A 19,616-nucleotide genomic window follows, 5' to 3' on the forward strand; every position below is an offset into this window, starting at 1 on the left:
CCAATCAAGATGGAAAGTACTGAAACTATTCTGAGTTGTCTCCCCCTCCCCCCCGCCCCCGGCAAGCCCCACCCAAATGTTGCTCTCAGCTAGAGAACTTGACCGAGGAACTTGTCACTCATGTGAACTGCAGCTTTCAAAGAAAAGTGATGGACTTGGTGGAATCTTCCATAAGAGGGTATTTGTGAACAGAGAAAGAGTGACAGCCTGCCCAGCAAGGACACAAAGGGGACAGACTTGAGCAGTGACGGAAGCCTGGCAGGGCGTGCGGAGCCTGGAGGTGAACAGATGGGCGTCCTCCACACTGCCTGGCTTCACACTCCACCAGCTGCTGTTTCCCCTCCTCTGGGAATCTCGTCTGGTGTCCCAGAATAGCAGTTAGGATCACTTTGGTGTATACACTGTCACCGTGAGACTGTTCATGATTGACGAGCTTGGCAGGGAAACATGGAACAGGAGCCTTTGATTCTTCTAGATTGGGGCAAAAGAATTTTGTTTCTGAAGGCAACCTTGCAGAAGTACTATTAGGAAGTAAAGAATGGCTTGCAAGTACATACGAAATCAGCTAGTGCCTGTGTGTGTGTGTGTGTGTGTGTGTGTGTGTGTGTGTGTGTGTAGATGTGTCTGTGCGCACATACATGTAGAGCTGGAGGTTGACATCAGGTATCTTCCTCTTAATTTTTGAGACAGGCCTCTCTGGATTTGTCTAGACTAGCTATACAGCAAGTCCCAAGGATTCCCCTATCTCTAGCTCCCCAGCCCTGGGGTGACATGTCTGTGTCATCATACCAGGACTTTGTGTGGGTGCTGGGGAGCAAACTCGTGTTCTCATGCTTGTGTGGCTGACTAAGCCATCTCCTCAACCTTGTAACCACATTTAAAAAAATTTTTTTTTCCGGTTGATTCCAGCTCCCCACACTCCTAGACAGCAGTTCTCAAGGTATCAACTTGAGATTTTGGGGAGGAATATTATCTGATATGTCACCAAGAATGCAAAAGGTAAGAGGCCCAATGCCATTAACTATAGTCTTATTATGTCTTTACACCATTTCAGTCACACTTACTATATCAAATAATTTAATTGTACCTCTCACCTCTTAAGGAGAAATCCATTTGCTCTTCCTGTCTAGCAATTTAAAGGCATCTGCTCATGTTCTAAACCATCTGCGCTCCTGAGTAGGAGGTGAAAAGAAAACAACCATCCTTGTGATGCTACATCAAGACCTAAGTACCACTGGAACCCACGACTTGTCTGCAGTAGCATGATTCCTTGTGGACTTGCAAATGAGCGTCAGGTTTTTGGTACTGAGTGGTGCAGTCACCGATATGCCACCCGTAACAATAGCAAATATGTATATGGTGCTTATGGGTGTGATTCTTAGCGCTTTACCTCCGCAGATTCACTTCATCCCTCCAGAGTGACTTTTTTGTGTTGTTTTATGAAATATGTACACAATTTAATTACTATCTGCTTGTATAAGACTTCTCAGACATAGAAATTGATTCCTCCATTTAAGAGTTGATTGATAATGGAGATAGGAAGAGAGTAGACAGACACCATCACAAGCCTTTTTGAGTATATGGTCAGCAAAGACAAGGATGAAAAAGGCAAATCTCTTTAAGGGTGATGAATACTATGGAAGGGGAAGAGAAACCGAAAATATGATTTTCCCTGGACTTTTCCCCTTTGATTTTCCCAGCCGCCTTAGGCTCAGCCAACTTGGAAAATAACATGCTTGGAATCTGTATTTATAAAATTAAACTCAATCAGGGCAAAGCAGGAGCCCTGCTTGTCAGGGAGAGCGAGAGAAGGGCCCGTTGTACTACGGGCCACCTGCTGCGGGAGTCTAACATGTTCCTCTTTATAGCATTTTAAAACTCACATCCGTATAATGGCGGTGAAGTCCACAGAGACTGTAAATAGCCTCCCAAGGCACATCAACGCTTTGAATTCTGTGTGGGCGCTCTAGAACATCCCTGGCCTGTTTAGGTAACAGGTCTAAGCATCTGTGAACCAGGCTAAAGCACATGGCCCAGTTTATATTAATTGATATCAGACCACTTGACCCCAACACAGCCCTTCATTTCTGAGTGCTTTGATTAAATGGGCAATATAATCATGATAATAACCCTCTGGTCATAAGACCCACTGTTGTTGAAGCAATTTAAGATTCTGACTTTCTCACTGAGGCATAGACTGTGATTATAAACGTTGACTCACCATGCGGATTCCACACGGTGCTCATCAGTTTCGGAAAGCAAGTGTTGGCATGTGTACAAAGAGAGAGAGTCCACAGGTCAACATCGCTAACAGAAGTGGGAGAATGTTTTCCAGCATGCCTGGGTGAATCCTAATGGTTGTTTTTTGTTTTTTGTTTTTTTTTTTAATTTCCAAATTCCTTAGAACGTGAACAGTAAGGTGTGGTTAGGGAATAAACACAGCATTGTTTTTACTTTATATTTTCCCTAAAATAAAGCCACATGGCCTTATGGGACCAGGATACTGGTGCCTTTTTTGCCAGTGTCTCCCAGCCTAGTTCTCAGCATCACAGATCTACCTTTCAAGGATGAAGCCACGATTACCATGACACCGTACAGAAGAGAAGGGACGCCAGGCCCCTCTTAGTTGACATAGAATTTGGTATTTTCTTCCATAAGTGAGACATCTTCTGTTCTTTGCTTGAACTTTGTTTTTGTTTTTCAAGACAGGATTTCTCTGTGTAGCCTTGGCTGTCCTGGAACTGGATTCATAGAACAGGCTGGCTCCCAAGTACTGGAATTACACCACACCCAGCTCTTTGCTTGAATCTTTTTTGTTTGTTTGTTTTTGTTTGTTTGTTTGTTTGTTTTGAGACAGGGTTTCTCTGTCTAGTTTTGGTGCCTGTCTTGGATCTCACTCTGTAGCCCAGGCTGGCCTTGAACTCACAGAGATCCACCTGGCTCTGCCTCCCAAGTGCTGGGATTAAAGGCGTATGCCACCACTGCCCGGCCTTTGCTTGGATCTTAAAAATACACATATACACACACTGTGACACACACACACACACACACACACACACACACACACACACACAGGGGTTGCGGGGAGGGGAGAGAACAAGCCACACCATTCAGTTGAATGGAAGAGCTCACATGTGATAAAATTAAGTTAGTAAGAAGACGTTCTGAGGACTGGAGAGGTGGCTCAGTGGTTAGGAGCACTTGCAGCTCTCGAAGAGGACTAGAGATCAGTTCCTAGCATCCACATGGCAGTTTCCAACTACCTGTAATCCCAGCTCCAGGAGAGCTCCTTCTAGCCTCTATGGTCTTCTACATGCATATATATGTGCACACACACACACACACACACACACACACACACACACGTAAAAATAAATCTAAAAAGATTATTTTCGAAATATAGAACACCAAATTCTAAACTTTTTAATCACAGAAATTTGCCTTGACTTTACATTTCCAAAACACAGACATTTCTCCATTATTTTATTTCCCACCTTTTTCCAGTGTCTCCATCTTGATGGAATAACAACTAGTTTATGATGATAGAGAATCTGCATTTTCCCAAGGACACAATCCCAAGGAACCCAAACAAAGGAAAGCAGACGATGTTGGTTAGCATGTTTTGTGTTCTTGTTTGTCCCTAGATAGATGACAGCAGGTGTTGTGTTGTTTTGTTTTCTACAGCTGGATTAAGAATTGCTGAGAATATATGTTTCCCTTTAAATGTGGAAATCAAACACACACATGAGCAAGCCTTGGTTCTGTCTGTTTTAAGATTATTCAAAGTCAGGGCTGCAGTGAAGGCTCAACATTTAAGAGCACTAGCTGTTCTTCCAAAAAACCCAGGCTCAATTCCTAGCATACACATGGCAGCTCACAACTGTCTAACTCTAGTTCCAGGGGATCCAATACCCTCACACAGACTTGAATGCAGGCAAAACACCAACGCACATAAAATAAAATTAAAATTAAACAAAAACAAAAGCAAGCCAAAAAACCCTACCAATGTATGTGAAATAAAATAAATTAAAAAAATAAAGATTATTCAAAGTCTTTCTCTTTTCCTAGTTTATTCATCGGCCAAGTGTTCAAGACTTGCTATGGGTAACCAGACCTGTTCTGCAGAACAGTGGTCCCGAGACCTTCACCCAGCTGATGGGCATCCTGTCTGACCTCCTGTGTGGCTACCCAGAAGGAGGCTCTCGGGTGTTCTCCTTTAACTGGTATGAAGACAACAACTATAAAGCCTTCCTGGGGATTGATTCCACAAGGAAAGATCCCGCCTATTCTTATGACAAAAGAGCGAGTAAGTTCTCTGAGTCCTACAGGCCAATTGGCCTCTGGTGTTGGTTCAGACGATGGGTTGGGATGTGGGAAGGCTGGGCAGATGGCTCAGCTGGTAAAGTTCTTGCTACATAAGCACAAGGACCCAATTACAGTCCCTAGAACACACACACACACACACACACACACAAAGCCAGGCATGATGGTACCCACTTGTAATCATGGCACTGGAGAGGCTGAGACAAGAAGATACTGGGGGGGTTGCTGGCCAGTTGGCTTAGCCTACTTACCAAGTGTCAAGTTAGTGATAAAACAAGGTGGACAGCGGCACGCCTTAGGTTATCCTATGACCTCCATACTTATGCATACATGTGCATGCACACTTGCACACACACATTGCACACTAATACGAAAAGTGATGGGTTAGCCCTTCTAAGAAACCAGTCCTGGGGTTGACTCCCCTCGCTCTCGGTGGCCTTGGGTAAGTGGATTTCTCTCAGAAAGTCTCTCTCCCCTTGTAGAGGAGAACGGTGCTCGTAGAAGGCTAGATATGAGCCACGGGAAGCACCCAAGCCCACTTGGAAAGGGAAGAGAGGGGGCATTTCCCACTGATGTGACTGAACTGGGGCTAAGTTCCAGAGGAACAGAAGAGCGATGGATGAGGAGAGGACTCAGATTTACAACCTAGCTCAGGTCAATAGGGCCCTGGCAAGTCATCTGCTTCACTTGTACTGTTTTGGGGTAGGGTGGGCTCTGGAATCACAAAAAGACAGCAAACGACACAGCACAAGGAGGTGGGCTCTGAGACAGTTGCATACAACAAAGAAGAGAAGCAGTTAATAGACACGGAATTAGTTGAGACTAAAGCTGAGATTCCGATGTGGGGAAGCTTGTTTTGGACTTTTATTCCCTTCGGGCTCTCGCAAAGATCACAAGCAGGCCTCTCAACTCTTTCTTTTAAGCGGAATAAGCCACAAGACAAACCCTATCCTTTGTCACACTGTGGAGGCTATTATCAAGGGGCATTGTGGCATTCTGTCACTAATGATGAGCTTGTTATTAGTGGGGTCCATCCTAATAATTTAGATTACTTCTCAAACCCTCCAGTGTGGCATTGAATGGGAGCGAGACATGTGATTTGATGCACTAATGACTACGTTTCGTTATGAGCAGTGGGGAGTTTTGAAAAATGTGTCCCTTTCTCTTGACAGCACCCTTTTGTAACGCACTGATCCAGAGTCTGGAGTCCAACCCTTTAACCAAAATAGCCTGGAGGGCAGCTAAGCCATTGCTGATGGGAAAAATCCTCTTTACTCCTGATTCCCCTGCTGTTCGAAGGCTACTGAAGAATGTGAGATCCCAGATGGTCTAGTTCCCTTATGTCTCGGACCTCCCAGAAGACAGACAGTGGTGTGTGTGTGTGTGTGTGTGTGTGTGTGTGTGTGTGTGGTGTGTGCATGTGTGTGTGTGTATGCGTGTGTGTGTGTGTATGTGTGGTGTGTGTGTGCATGTGTGTGTGTATGTGTGTGGTGTGTGTGTATGTGTGCGTGTGTGCATGTGTGTGTATGTGTGTGGTGTGTGTGTATGTGTGCGTGTGTGCATGTGTGTGTATGTGTGGTGTGTGTGTGGTGTGCGTGTGTGTATGCATGTGTGTGTATGTGTGGTGTGTGTGCATGTGTGTGTATGTCTGTGGTGTATGTGTGGTGTGTGTGCATGTGTGGTGTGTGTGCATGTGTGATGTGTGTGTATGTGTATTTGTGTGTGTGTATTTGTGTGTGTGTGTGTGTGTGTGTGTGTGTGTGTGTATGTGTTTAAATATGCTCCTGCCAATGGCTCCCCTGCTAGTTTTCCCTAAATGGATTCCTCCATTTAGGAATGCACAGTCATGCACAGTCACGGTAGGAATGCCTCCCTCTGGTGCCCCTGCCCGGCCCACCCTCTCTGAAGCAGCCTGCAATGGAGTTTTCTTTCCCGCTCTGTGACTTATATCCCTAGTGGAAATATTCGCCGTTCTCTGGTCCCTGGCTTCCCAGAACAGTCAAAGATGGGGAGGATGAATATTTGCTCACTAGGACCCAAATATAACTTAATGAGACTTGGAAACAATAACATCACTGTTACATGTACCTCCGCAATAACTAACAAATTGGATTCTGTCAGTCCTGGAGTCTGAGAAATGGCAATAGTCTAGGAAAGGAAAAGCATTTCCAAGAAGAGCCTGCAGGCTGGGGAGATGGTTCAGCTGTTAAGAGAACCAGCTGCTCTTCCAGAGGACCAGGGTTTGATTCCCAGCACCCACATGGCAGCTCACAGCTGTCTGTAACTTTCTTTCCAAGGGATCTGATACTCTCTTCTGGCTTCCATGGGTACAAGGCATGCACGTGGTACCCAGACATACATGCAAACAAAATACCCATATACTTAAAATACAAATACAATAATAAATCTAAAAAGAGGAGGAAGAGGAGGAGGAGGAGGAGGAGGAACCTTGCCCAAACATTAAGGTTTATGATGAGGGCAGAAGATAGAACTAAAAGTTCTCTCTTGCATTCCCTTCTGTTTTCTCTCTGTGTGTCTTTTTAGGCCAACTCAACTTTTGAAGAACTGGATCGAGTTAGGAAGCTGGCCAAAGCCTGGGGAGAAGTGGGGCCCCAGATCTGGTACTTCTTTGAAAAGAGCACACAGATGACCATGATCAGAGTAAGGATGCTCACATCATAGGATGGGGAAGAAGGAGAAAGGCTATAGAGACAGTGCATCACTCCCTGAGTCAGATCAAGCCATAGCAAGCACAACCCCAAGCACTAGTCCTCAGACTGTGACCAAGTGGAGTCACTGGCACTGGGTGGGGAATATGTGTCCTAAATTCTGGGGGCATTTAAAAGTTGCCACAAGAGCAGTATCTTTCCCATGAATTCACTTGAAGGTCTCAGGTTCAAAAGGGTATCTCCTGAAGAGGCCAGCTCTATACTACCAAGATGGCCACTTGTGTCTGTACGGCCTCATTTGCAACTTTGGAAAGCCAAGAGGCAAGAGTTCTCAATATCAGGGAAATTAAAATGAGAACAAAACAGACAGCCATCCAATGGAAATCTTCTATATCATTTTACGTGCTCACTAATACCCCTCCCACACTCCATCTTGTCTTTCCTCTATTCTAGAGGCCCTTGTGTTTGAAGAAAATAGGCATACATATGCCTTGTAATGGGAGGAAAACCTACCAGCTAGTGAACCTTAGTGTCTCAATCACTAGTCATTAAAAATCTGAAATGCTCTAAGAATAAGATCAAAGAGCCTACAGAATTCTTAATTTCTGTGACTATGTTTCTTCTTCCCAAGGATACCCTGGAACACCCAACAGTAAAAGACTTCATAAATAGGCAGCTTGCAGAAGAAGGTATTACCACTGAAGCCATATTAAACTTCTTCCGTAGCGGTCCACGAGAGAGCCAGGCTGATGGCATGACCAACTTTGACTGGAGGGATGTATTTAACATCACAGACCGCTTCCTACGCCTGGCTAATCAATACCTGGAGGTAAGAGGCATCAATCCACTTGAGGACCATAGTGAGCCTCTTAAAGATAATCTCATGGGTAAGGCTAGAGATCTGTTAGCCAGTCAACTGGGGTTGGCTTTGGTCTTTCATCCTTCCCATGAAGAAGTAAGAGTGTCATGGTCATCTCACAGGTCCTCTTCTCTGGAGGATCCTCTATACTTGCATGAAGACTTCCTTGCATCTTGCTAACTTCATGATTCCTTTGGTTCTCCCCTCCTCCCTCTCAGTGCACAGCATCCTCAACTTTGTCCCATCTGCCATTGTTTCAATGACCTTCTATTGGCCAGTGTCCACCAAACCTTGAATCTGAGCCTCATGGATTGCTGGACACCCCTACCCCAAAGTCCTAGGGGCCTATAAGACTCAAGATGCCTCAAAACAAACTTATACTCTCCTTTTCCAGTAAACTTCCTGAACTTCTTATGCCAGTTAATTCCATCAGCCTTTGCTCAGATTCTCAGGGAGAGAACATCAGGGTCATCTTTAATTTTTCCCTCTTCACTCTCAATGAAAGAGTGGTTATATACTGGTACCTGGTGCTCATTTCTGTACTACATGTTTTTGTCTCTCCTTGCTTCATCTCATCCTCCTACAGTCCATTAAGTGGGCAATGTTATCCCTGCCTGGATGTAGACGCAGAAGCCAAGGCTTAAAGAAGTTGAATAGGATCCCACAGCCATTAGGAGTACCAAGCAGAGTCCAAATGTGGGTGTGCCTGAATTCAGAGCCAGCCCTGATGACCTCTTTCTTCCCCTGCCACACCCAGTCCAAGTGCTCTGTCTTTTCCATCTCCTAAACATCTCTCAGCGCTGCCTCTTCTTGCTCTGGGGATCTGTGAGGGCTAGAGGCCTTGTACCAGCCTGTCCGAGCAGCTTTCTCCCTGGATTCCAGGGTTCGGTCTCTGTTAATCCGGGCATTCCTTCACCCAGACTCCAGCATCACATTCCAAACACACATCTGCTTGCATCACTCGAATGGTTAAAGTCTCAGTGACTCAACAAAAAAGCATCCATTGGTAGTGCCTCAGCTGCTGACAGCCTTCAGTGGTCATCCTTACACCACAAATTCCACAGAAGGGGGGAACGCCTTTCTCACAGCATAAGCAATACCCCCAAAGGGACCCCTGCTCCACCAGGCTTTGGGGGCCTTAGTGCCTCGGGAAGGGAGTAGTTCTGACTGGGAGGCCTGGACCGCATGCCACCATGGGGGACTTGACTCTGAGCAAGATTCCGATGAAGTGAGGGAGGGAGGGAGGGATTTTCCTGAAAGAAAATGCACCTTGTATCTGCTCAAGCCTGAAGTGGCTTTTCCTTTTGCCCCCATCTATCTGGTAATTCTTGGTTTGTTTTCTTTGGGGTGCTGGGGGGAGAGCCCAGGGCCTCATGCGTGCCAGGCAAGTGTTACCATGGAGATGCAACTCCCAGACCTACTCATCTGTTCCTCAACACTTGGCCCTCAGCTATTCCTCAACTTTCACGTAAGCTTAGACATTCACTCTTCCATGATCTGCAGCCCTCTCTTCATACCCTCTCAGGCTCTTGTCCAAGTTCTAGTACAGTGAGCTGTCTTTGTGTCCGTCTCCGGTTTAAACAGCTGGATGGATTACTTGGCATCAGTGGGCACATCTTAGTTATCTTCGGGTTCTCAAACGTCAGCCCCAGGGATTTTCACCTCTGAAGGCTGATCACACCCAGTGGGCTGGGCCTCAACCTTCAAAATTCTAGAGCCATTGGAAAGTTTAAGGTTGCTGGGCATGGTGGCGCATGCCTTTAATCTCAGCATTCAGGAGGCAGAGGCAGGTGGATCTGTGAGTTTGAGGCCACCTTGGTCTACAAAACCAGTTCCTGGATAGCTAGAGCTGTTACACAGAGAAACCCTATCTCAGGAAACAAAATAAAACAAAACAAAACAAAACAAAACAAACAAACAAAGGTTGAAGGTGCTGCTCCTAGAAATAAGAAAGACCTACAGGAGAGAGCTCTCCCAGATGGCGGGTCATAAGAGTAACTCACTAGTGAGAAAAGGCCTGGCTTTCCGTGTTCTTGAGGATTCCCTGCTGCCCTGGAGCCATCAGGATTTCCTTAGAGTATGTGCACTTCCTTCTCCTGAAGCCTGGACAGTGACATCACTGTTCACGCTCCCACACAGTTCCTTAGGAAGTACAAAGCATGGTGGCGGCAGCACCAGAGTCGAAGCAATTCCCATCTTACCAGAAGACAACCGTGACCTCGGGGGCTTTTTAGCAAACACATTCTGAGCACCAACCCAGACCAGATGACTCAGAACTTCCCCAGAAGAGCCCTGGTGTCCCACGCACATTTGCAGATCTATTAGACCCGGGGAAAGAGGCTTGCTGCTCCATGTACAGCTCCCAGCTGATGGCTCCCTCCTCTGCAGTTAAGCTCACATCTCTGGCTAGGCCCACCACTGTTGTCTGAATCTTAGTACAGACAGGACCTGTGCAGGGGTGCGGGTGGGCATGGGAGTATTTTTTTTTTCCTTATAGTGGTTTTCACAATGTTTTTGTGACGTGTATGAAAAATAATTCTTGTCTTTGTTTGACTTGACATTTGTATCATGATATGAAAAGTTCCTTCCTTCCTTCCTCCTTCCCTCCTTTCCTCCCTCCCTCTCTCCCTTCCTTCCTTCCTTCCTTCCTTCCTCCCTCCCTCCCTCCCTCCTTTCTTCCCTCCCTCCCTCCCTCCCTTGCTTCCACTCCTTTGCTCTCTACCAACTGAGTAATATCCCCAGCCCCAAAGGAATTATTTTTCCTAAGCATCTTGTGTTTAATATAGTAGCAATATATTCTTAATGGGCATTAGTCTCTTAAATATTTAAGAATTAAGCCTTCAGGTTGAGACTTTCCTAGACTCGATTCTCTGTTCCTCTGTCTGCATCTGTGAAATGTAGATTTTAGGAGTATTTACCTAATACTTGGCTTGTTCTGAGAATTAAATGAGCTAATTCATGCAATACACTGTCATATAAGAAGCATTATTAATCAATATTAAATGTTAATCAAAACAGAAATAAACCTGGTCTCAGTCAGACCTGACCCCCAGCTGGTGCCCCTCTCAAGCTCGTGAAGTTGCTGACCATATATCCAGCTTCTCAGCCCCTGGGACTTCCCCAGGACTTTGAAGTGCGGCCCACTGTGGCCAAGAGTCAGTGGCCTCCCCGTGGGAAGCCCTACAAGGCTTTTGATAATAGCAGAAATGATGACTCAGTTTCTTATCGTCTTGCCCTTGGGAGTGAGGGAAGCAAGGACAGGAAGGAGGAGGTCCAGCAGGAGAAGACAGGCAGTGAAGGAGAGAGCCACTGCCGTCCAGCCTGGGTTGTCTGCATCTGCTCTTGTGTGGGGCCGTCTGCAGGAGCCTTGAAAAATGCCCCCACCCCATTCCAGAACACCTGAGTAGTGCACTTGCCATGGAACCCCTCTCTGATGGGTCTAAAGGTTTCTCTAGGACAGGGAAGCTAGCTGTGACTACCTACACCCTACTTAAGAAGGCCAGCTTGGTACCTCCTTTTCAATAATGGGACCTGTGCTAATTAGAAAAGTTCCTCATGGGCCAGTCGAGGTGCCCACATCCATTCCTGTTCTAAAAACAGAAACCAAACAAGCGTCACTTAAGGAAAATTAGGCAAATGAATTCTGTTGCCCATAACAATGAGACACTTAATTGTGATACTGGAAAATAACAGAAGCCCTGAGAAGGAGGAACAAATCTTTAAGCCTTTCCTCACTATGGAAAGTGAGAGTGACCCCATGGATTTTCTTCTGGGTGACTAGAAGGGTTAAATCTCCCTCCCTGCTGAGGGTGAGGCCCCAGGAGCTGACCATCCCATGGAGCAACCTGAAGGGTATCCATTCTCATGAATCTGCCTCGTGGGTCCAGGTTAAACAGCTGTTTATGGGACTGGCCCACATGTCCCACAAGGGCTACAATTTCTGCTTCTTATTAGTCGTTCTGAGAGATTTAACACTCTATGGCTTGATTTCTGTACAATTTTGTACAATTCTAAGTAACAATACAAGGACAGAATGAGGGACAGAGCGCTTAGCACATTCATCAAACCTGTGTGTAAATGCTAGGCTGGGGGACTCTTCGTCTAGAAGGTGGGGTAGGACCAATACCTCTTCACAGCTGTGGGGATGACATTAGACACTCTGAGTTCACTCCAAGGACATGCACACGTGGCAGCTGCTGCCCTGACCCGTGAACCAAATCAAGACTATTCCTTTTCTCACACTCAGAAATGCCTGGACATTAGTCAGGACCTGTCATGCTGATCTCTGGGTTAGCCTTAGTGAACTGGCTGAGAGTCAGAGTTGGGTCTGTCTGTTCCCATAGGCTAGGAGGATAGGTCTGGGATGCCGGACTTCAGTGGACAGTGACTCAAAGGCTGAGAAACTTTCTTATTCTCAGACCACCCCTCAGATAAAGCTTTCTATGTAGCATCCCTCACCCCATAGCTAATTTATGCCTTTCGGCTGTTCCTGAGAATTCAAGATAAAAGTGAGACAGACCTCTTGGTCAGAAGGTAGACAGTGGTCTCGAGACAGGGATGCTAGGGACATTTGAGAATCTCCACATCTCTCTTGTGTGGAAAGGCTATTCCCAGACACTGTCCCATCATCCTCTTCTCCAAATCTAGGGAAACTGAAGTTCAGTGAGGGCTTCATAGGTAAACATTTATGTGTGTGTGTGGGGGGCAGTATGTTTGTTTATTTATTTACCTACTTTGTGTGTGTGGCAGAGGACAGTGTAAGGGTCGCCGTGACACGTGAAAGTCAGAAGACAATTTGTAGAGTAATTTCTCTCCTACCTGTGGGCTCCTCAGGTTGAATGGAGGTTTCCAGCCTTGGTAGCAAGTGACTTCATCCTCTGACCCATCTTGCTGGCCCACAGTTAGGTAAATAACTTAAAATCTTATGCACACACATTTTATTCATAACCTATATTTGTCTCTATTTACATGTTTTCTATAGAAAAATGCAATTATAAAAAATCAACAAATTATTACCCTCTGATTACCTTTTAGTTGAAATAAACATATATACCTCTCCTCTTCAGTTTCTTTGTGCAGCAAAAGGTTTGGCCTGGAATAAATCAAATACTATTTATTTACAGTTCACACTGGATTTGAGTCGCTTAGTACATTTGAATTTCAGGTCTTAAGTTTCATATCAGGAAGCTGAATTTAGCCAAACTTTAATATGAAAAATACCTCTCATCAAAGCATGAAATTGTACTTTAACCAGTAACAACTACCTTCTGCTAAGTCTTGAGAAAACACACATTCATTAGCTGCCATTCCTTAGCTATCAGCTCAGCTGATGTGTGTACATAACTCTTTATGAACTGGATGGTGGTTATTTTCTTGAATTATCAGTGGCCATTTTCTTTAAAAACTACTTTTCCTTGGTATGTTTAATACTTCTGGCTACATGCCACCACCATCCAACCATGATGTTCTCTGGAAATGTGTGTTTCAGGCTACCTTAGGGAGGAAATGAGATAGGGAAGATGAGGTTGGCTTGTGTAAGGTGTTGTACAGTTAGATGTGTAGATATTGGCTGGCTACCCAGAGTTGCTTTCTTCTGTTAACTCAATGACCTCAGGTACTAGGAAGGTATCGTTGGGCGAGTTCAAGTCTATACAAGATCAATTATTATTTCAAGGGCCATGAACTAGATCCTAAGCAACTCACAGACATCACTGTATTGTATGCCTTTTTGAGCTCTCAAAAATCTAGAACTCAATCAGAGAAAAGGAAACAGGTGGAAGGTAGGCTGGGGACATGGAGGAAAGAGACTTACATGGGCCCTGGGAGTTAGGGTTGAGTTGGACACTTTTGCTTGTCATCTCCTGCCACACTGCTGCCTGCCTGGTAGCCATAACTGCTGTCTTCGTGTGGAATTTAAAGCAAAGTCTCTAAGAGGCTCGACTTCCCAGTACATCACAGAAGATAAGTGGGAACTTCAGAATTCTTGTTGTTGGTTTTGTTTGTTTGTTTTTGTTTGGTTCTTCAAGACAGGGTTCCTCTGTGCAGTTTTGGTGCCTGTCCTGGATCTCTCTCTATAGCCCAGGCTGACCTTGAACTCACAGAGATCTGCCTGCCTCTGCCTCCCGACTGCTGAAATTAAAGGTGTACACTACCACCACCACTGGGCTGGGACTTCGGAATTCTAACCCAGGCCTGTACTGACTCTAGAAATGAAATTCTTTTCCCTGTAACGTACAAGTGTGACCCCAAAGGCTCTGCAAGTATTATCTGCTTCAGTTACATATTGGATCCAATAACAGTAGCAATTATTTTATAGTACTCGGGATAATGAGTTGGTCTTTTTTTTTTTTTTTTTTTTTTTTGCTTAAAAATAACCAGATTAAAATGAGAACACAAAAAGGGTGGAGTTCATACTTTTGTGTGGGTATTTACATGAACTGAGCTTGAAACACCAAATAATGACTGTTAACCCTTGACTCCCCAGGAGCTCACTCTCTACAAATACAAAATCAAATTGACAAGTCATCCAGGCCCTGTCAGTTCTTCCACAGTCTCTCTTTCCTCCCCTTCCGCACGTTCAGCTGCGTTCAGAGGCCTGTCCTGTCTCTCCTAGCCCATTACTAGGCTTCCAGGCTCTTGCTGCTTCTCTTCAGTTCCCACACCCGCTCCAACGAAGTAGTTGGAAAACCCAAGTCCACCGTGACAGATGGCTCGCAGCTCCTCAGAAATTCCTCATCACCACGAAGGTCAATGGCCCCCGCAGCTCTTTCTCATCCTATGAGGCTGCCCCAGACCCCCAACGTGGACAGTGTCCATCTTCCCCCACTGCTCCACTGGCTGGTCGTACCCACTCTGCACTTCAGGTCCCAGTAGTGTTCCAAGCCTTCTTCTCTGTTCTGTGTTCCCTCCACAGGAGCCCAGTCACGACTTGTCCACACGCTTTCCCCTTTGTTGACCTGACCACTTCAGGGGCTAAAACTGCAGCTTGTTTTTCTTTTTGACTTCTCAGCTTTTCTGAGTAGATCTGTAGTGGTATAAAGGTCTGGGCAGAGAACGGATGGAACAGAGAAGCGGTGGGTCTGGAGTTAGCCAGTATGGGTTGTAAAAGCTTCCTTCTGTGGGTGACTAGACGCACTCTTCAGCACCTATATATGGGCTCTGCCACTTGGGACAACATACCTCTGTCTGAAAGATGAAGCTAACCCAAGCTATCTGGGCGACAACTACTGGTGTGGCAGAACAGAGTGCTTGTGACACGGGGTGGTCCTACTGGTTGATGCACAGCCCCATTATTATCCAGTACAGTAGCCCTCACCTCCTCCAGGTGTCGTTGGAACAATGGGACAGGAAACCGGTAGAGCTGAAGTGCCGGGAAGTTGTTGGTCAAGTGATGATAACTTTCATTGGCACCAGCTGGGTAGAAAACATTGCCCTGGTGGCTTTGCCCCCTTATACCTCCTTGCTCCGACTTGGCCCTTTTACTTGTTTCAATGCTGCGTTTATTTATTTATCTTAGAAACACTTTTATTCTTTATTGACACGTGTTTCCTGCCTCCTCATCGCCCCATCACAGTGCGTTTCCTCGCTCTATGTGAGTGGATATTTCAGAAGTCTGTTCACAGTGCCCGGTATACACAATACAATTTATTACAACACCTTGCCTCTAATTCACCATCCCAATCAACCCAAATAGCCCAAAGTGATTTTATGCTGTGGCTTTTTCCATGTAGCTGGAAATAAATCTTGAAGGTTGCAGTTTACATCTGCCAGGAAATGAGTTCTGGGATGTTTGCCCACATCCACTGCTGTTCTTCAAAAGGAGCCCCAGGTGCCTGCATGAATACCATCAGGACCACAGTAGGCCTCCACTCCTGTTTATCAGCTGGTTTTGAAAAGATGTGAGGCAGGGTTAGAAATCCTCAGTGCCTCCCTTATCTCGAGACCTGACCTAGATGCCTTTGCCGTTTCATGGTCAAAATACGGCTATTTATGCCCAGCTGTCAACACAATTTGCCAGATCCCTTTGATGACCAAGTTCAAATGAAAAGAAGGATATGTTTCCTTATTGCCTCTTCTAAACACAGCTTGCCACGTAATAGATAATTCCGTGAACCTATGACGTAATGTTTTTGAACTGGAGACCACGAGGTCACTGCTGAAGAAGGGAACCTGCTGCCCGAAGCTTCTCTTCCAAGGTGGTGTTTTGTTTAGCTGTGTCAACAAACAGGTGTCTTCTGTCCAGGATTTGGGCACAGCTGCCAGTCCCCGTCCCCCCCCCCCCCCCAGAGTGCTCCAGCCTCTCACTCTGTAGGAACTTCATGTGGCGGCTTGGCTATTCAGGAAGCTGGGGTAGGCGTGGGGGGATGGACATGAACAGTGACCACACACAGGCATGCACCACATGACAGACTGTGAGACACCTTTGTGTGCTTGATTGCTGCTTTCTTGGCTCTCAGAGGGCATTGTTTTGGTTCTCACTGAGATTCTGAATCCCTGCTGTGACATTTGCGCACAGCTTACCTCTGAGGGCATAGGGTATTGACTTTATTCACTTTTCCAAATAGGCGTGCTGGGTTTATGTTGAGCACTTTACACTAGCCAATATTGTTGCCTTACATAATTCCCTAACCTCCACAATGGCACGGTTTCGTGGAACAAGACAGCGTTTAAAAATAGACTCCCTGGCCTCATTAGAAGCCAGTATGTTGTGACTGACAAGCCTGTCACAATAGACTAAATACATCCAACCCAGGACCTCTTCTGAGGGATTCGTCATTAGCTCTGCCTCTTACACACATACATGTTCCAATATACATGCCCATCAGCCAAGATTTTAACTCCAGGGATTAGTGTAAGTATCAGGAGGGAATGAGGTCACTTGCTGTGAGGCAAATGGCCTCCCCATGAGAATACAAAGCTACATTGTGAATCATACCTCAGAGGAGCACTTGGGGGCTGCTGACTCACATTCAAAGCAGTTTCTACCTGTTAACCTCATCAAGAAAGTTTGGGGAGAGTGACTTGATATTCATGTTTGGTTTTTATAAGACCTTCCTCTTCACTTACCATCCTAATAAATACTTCACCTAACAGCTAATAGACACTAACTAAAACCCACCGCCCTCTCCACCTTCCATCGCCCTGGTGGCTTTGGGGTCTGTCCTGAGCATTGTTCCGACCAGATGCAGGACTATGGGTCAGCTCAGGACAGTTTGTGTCCTCAAAGAGATTGTTCAAAGAAAATAAATAACTGCTCTCCTCCCCCACTGAATAACTGTCACTAATGAGGGCTAACCTGGCAGGAACTTGAAAGGCATTTGATTATTGACGTTCTAGATATTTCACAAAAACAACAGTAAACTGGTATTTATAAAGGCTTCATTATTCATGAGACAATGCAGTGTTGTGTAGAGGCTGAAAACAGATTGTGCCCTGAGGAAGTTTGTTCCGATGCACCTTGTAAGTGAGCTCTGAAGGATCACAGTAACAGACCTGCATGTAATGTGAAGGTGAAATGTGTTCGTATGAACAAAGCCCCTGGACCAGTTTGGGGCATGAAGGAAACCATCAGTATTTGTAGTTGATTGTTTTGTTTGTTTGGTTGGTTGGTTTTTCGAGACAGGGTTTCTCTGTGTAATAGCCCTGGCTGTCCTGGAACTCACTTTGTAGACCAGGCTGGCCTTGAACTCACTGAGATTTGCCTGCTTCTGCCTTCCTAGTGCTGGGACCAAAGGAATGTGCCACCACTGCTCGGCTGATGTTTATTTTTTGTTATGCTTTTGCAATACTGGAAAATAGCCCAGGACCTTGGGCATGCTAGGTGAGCATTCTATCACTGAGCCACACCCTTGGCTTTTTATTCTGTGAGGCACCCATTGAGGCCTTTACAAACACTGTTTCACGTGTTTGTAAACCATTAGAACAAACTGAGGTTGGACAGAGCTCAAATTTCAGCGACGGCATCAGAAGCCACAGTTAGGAAACACAAGAGGGGATGGCATAGAGGACTATCCGACCCCAACTCTCCACTGTGCCTCCTCCCAAGGTGATGATGAAGAGGGAAATGGGCCAGATGTTTTAGAATAGCAGCGAGCATTTGAGAACCTGCTAAATTTTGTGTTTTCCAGAGTATCAAGGTTCCCCATCTAGGAAAACACATCAGGAAATATGACTATGAATCAGCTGCCTGAGCAAACAGCCAGGATGGAGCCCACATCATCACAGGACTCAACAATATCATTGAAAACATCAACTGTTTATTCCAGTACATAAAGGCGTAGGTTCAAAGAGAATGAGCTAGAGAACCCTGGAAGTCACATTATTAACCATGTATTTATTTATATCAGCTCCTTTTTTTTCCCCAAGAGTTATACCCAAAGAGCATCAAAACAAAGTCATCTTACAAATTGCTGCTAGTTGTTCATGAGTCTGGGATGCACAGACTCTTGTTCAAATCATAGAGGTACAGCTACCTCTGTCCATCAGGGCTTGTAAATTTAAACCAATTCAGTTCAGAAAATACTTCTTGACTCCCTAGCATGTGAAAATACTGTACAGGAGACCACATTGAACACAACGTGGCCCTGACCTCAAGGGACTCATTACCACTAGAGCTCTATTGACCCATACAGCCACCAGCAGCTCTATGAAATTTAAAACTCAGTGCTTATGATGCATCCATGATATCTTTAGTATTCAATAGCCACATGTGATCACTGGCCACCATGTTGGGGAGGGCAGATAGAGAGCAAGGCAGTCATTAGGCAGTGTGGCTCTCAGACAAGAGACCTCCAGTAATGTCAGGACTTTGTAGATGGTCCATGGCTTACTCTCAAAGGAACTATGGGGAACACCCACACCCAGACTGGAACTTCCAAGCCTCACATTGAAGACATGCATGCAGATTTTGCTTCTAACTTGTGTTGGAACTAAGGCAAGGTTCTCTACACTTCTGGTCTCATTTGTTTGTGAAGCAAGGACATCAGACCGTAAGACCCAAGACATTTCAGTCCAGGCTTTGTGATGCTGAGTGAATCGGTAAGAACATTCTCAGTGCAACATCCACTGCTTAAAAAACAGAAAACTGCTTAAAACAGCTTTTATCTCCCCAGGTCATTTTGATTTTATTTTAGAAATTTAATTTCAAAGTGAATCTAATTGCCATTTGTTTGTTTTATTGAGACAATATTTCTAAATCTTTATGGTAGTAACATAGTCTGGTAATTCAAGTCATGTCTACAATGTCTGAGAACCGAAATAAGGGAAGGAGCATTTCTACCTTTTCAACCACTGGTCTTTGCTGTACTGCAAATTCCCTGCTCCCCTAGTCACTTTGAGAAACATCACAGGTTGTCTTAACCAATATTTACTCTACTGTGCTGAAAGAAAACCCAAAGTAAATAAATCCTCCATTCTATGTCTTGGCACCCCATATTGAATTTCTTTCTGTACCCCTTTTCTTCACACCTCCCAGTCCCTAGCAAACACTATTTTATTCTTCTGCAAGTCTGACTTACTAGTCCCTTCAATGAGTGAGAAGATGTGACGCTTGCCTGTGTCTAGTTGATCTAATTTAAATACACGCCAGTTCTAAACTTGCCAAACAGCCAAAATGGGATTATTTATTGCTTATCTTTGTCAAACCTGGAGGTCTCACTAAAGCAAATTTAAACATGTGGTCTGTGTTTTTGTTTTGTTTCGTTTTGTTTTTCGGTGTTTTATTTATTTATTTATTTTTTTGAGACAGGGTTTCTCTGTGTAGCCCT

At 45.2% G+C, this 19,616-nt stretch overlaps 1 protein-coding gene across 1 annotated transcript in view; it reads left to right on the top strand.

The window, feature by feature from the left end:
• The window catches only part of Abca4 (ATP binding cassette subfamily A member 4), a 126,128-nt gene that overhangs the window by 33,248 nt on the left and 73,264 nt on the right, over positions 1-19,616 (top strand). Inside the window, exons 5-9 of the mRNA XM_059266177.1 lie at positions 910-999; positions 4,069-4,306; positions 5,496-5,635; positions 6,868-6,984; positions 7,624-7,821. Coding sequence (XP_059122160.1) covers positions 910-999; positions 4,069-4,306; positions 5,496-5,635; positions 6,868-6,984; positions 7,624-7,821 — 783 coding nt within the window. The remainder of the gene's footprint in view (positions 1-909; positions 1,000-4,068; positions 4,307-5,495; positions 5,636-6,867; positions 6,985-7,623; positions 7,822-19,616) is intronic.

Source organism: Peromyscus eremicus, chromosome 6 (assembly GCF_949786415.1).
Source record: "Peromyscus eremicus chromosome 6, PerEre_H2_v1, whole genome shotgun sequence".
Taxonomy (NCBI): Eukaryota; Metazoa; Chordata; class Mammalia; order Rodentia; family Cricetidae; genus Peromyscus; species Peromyscus eremicus.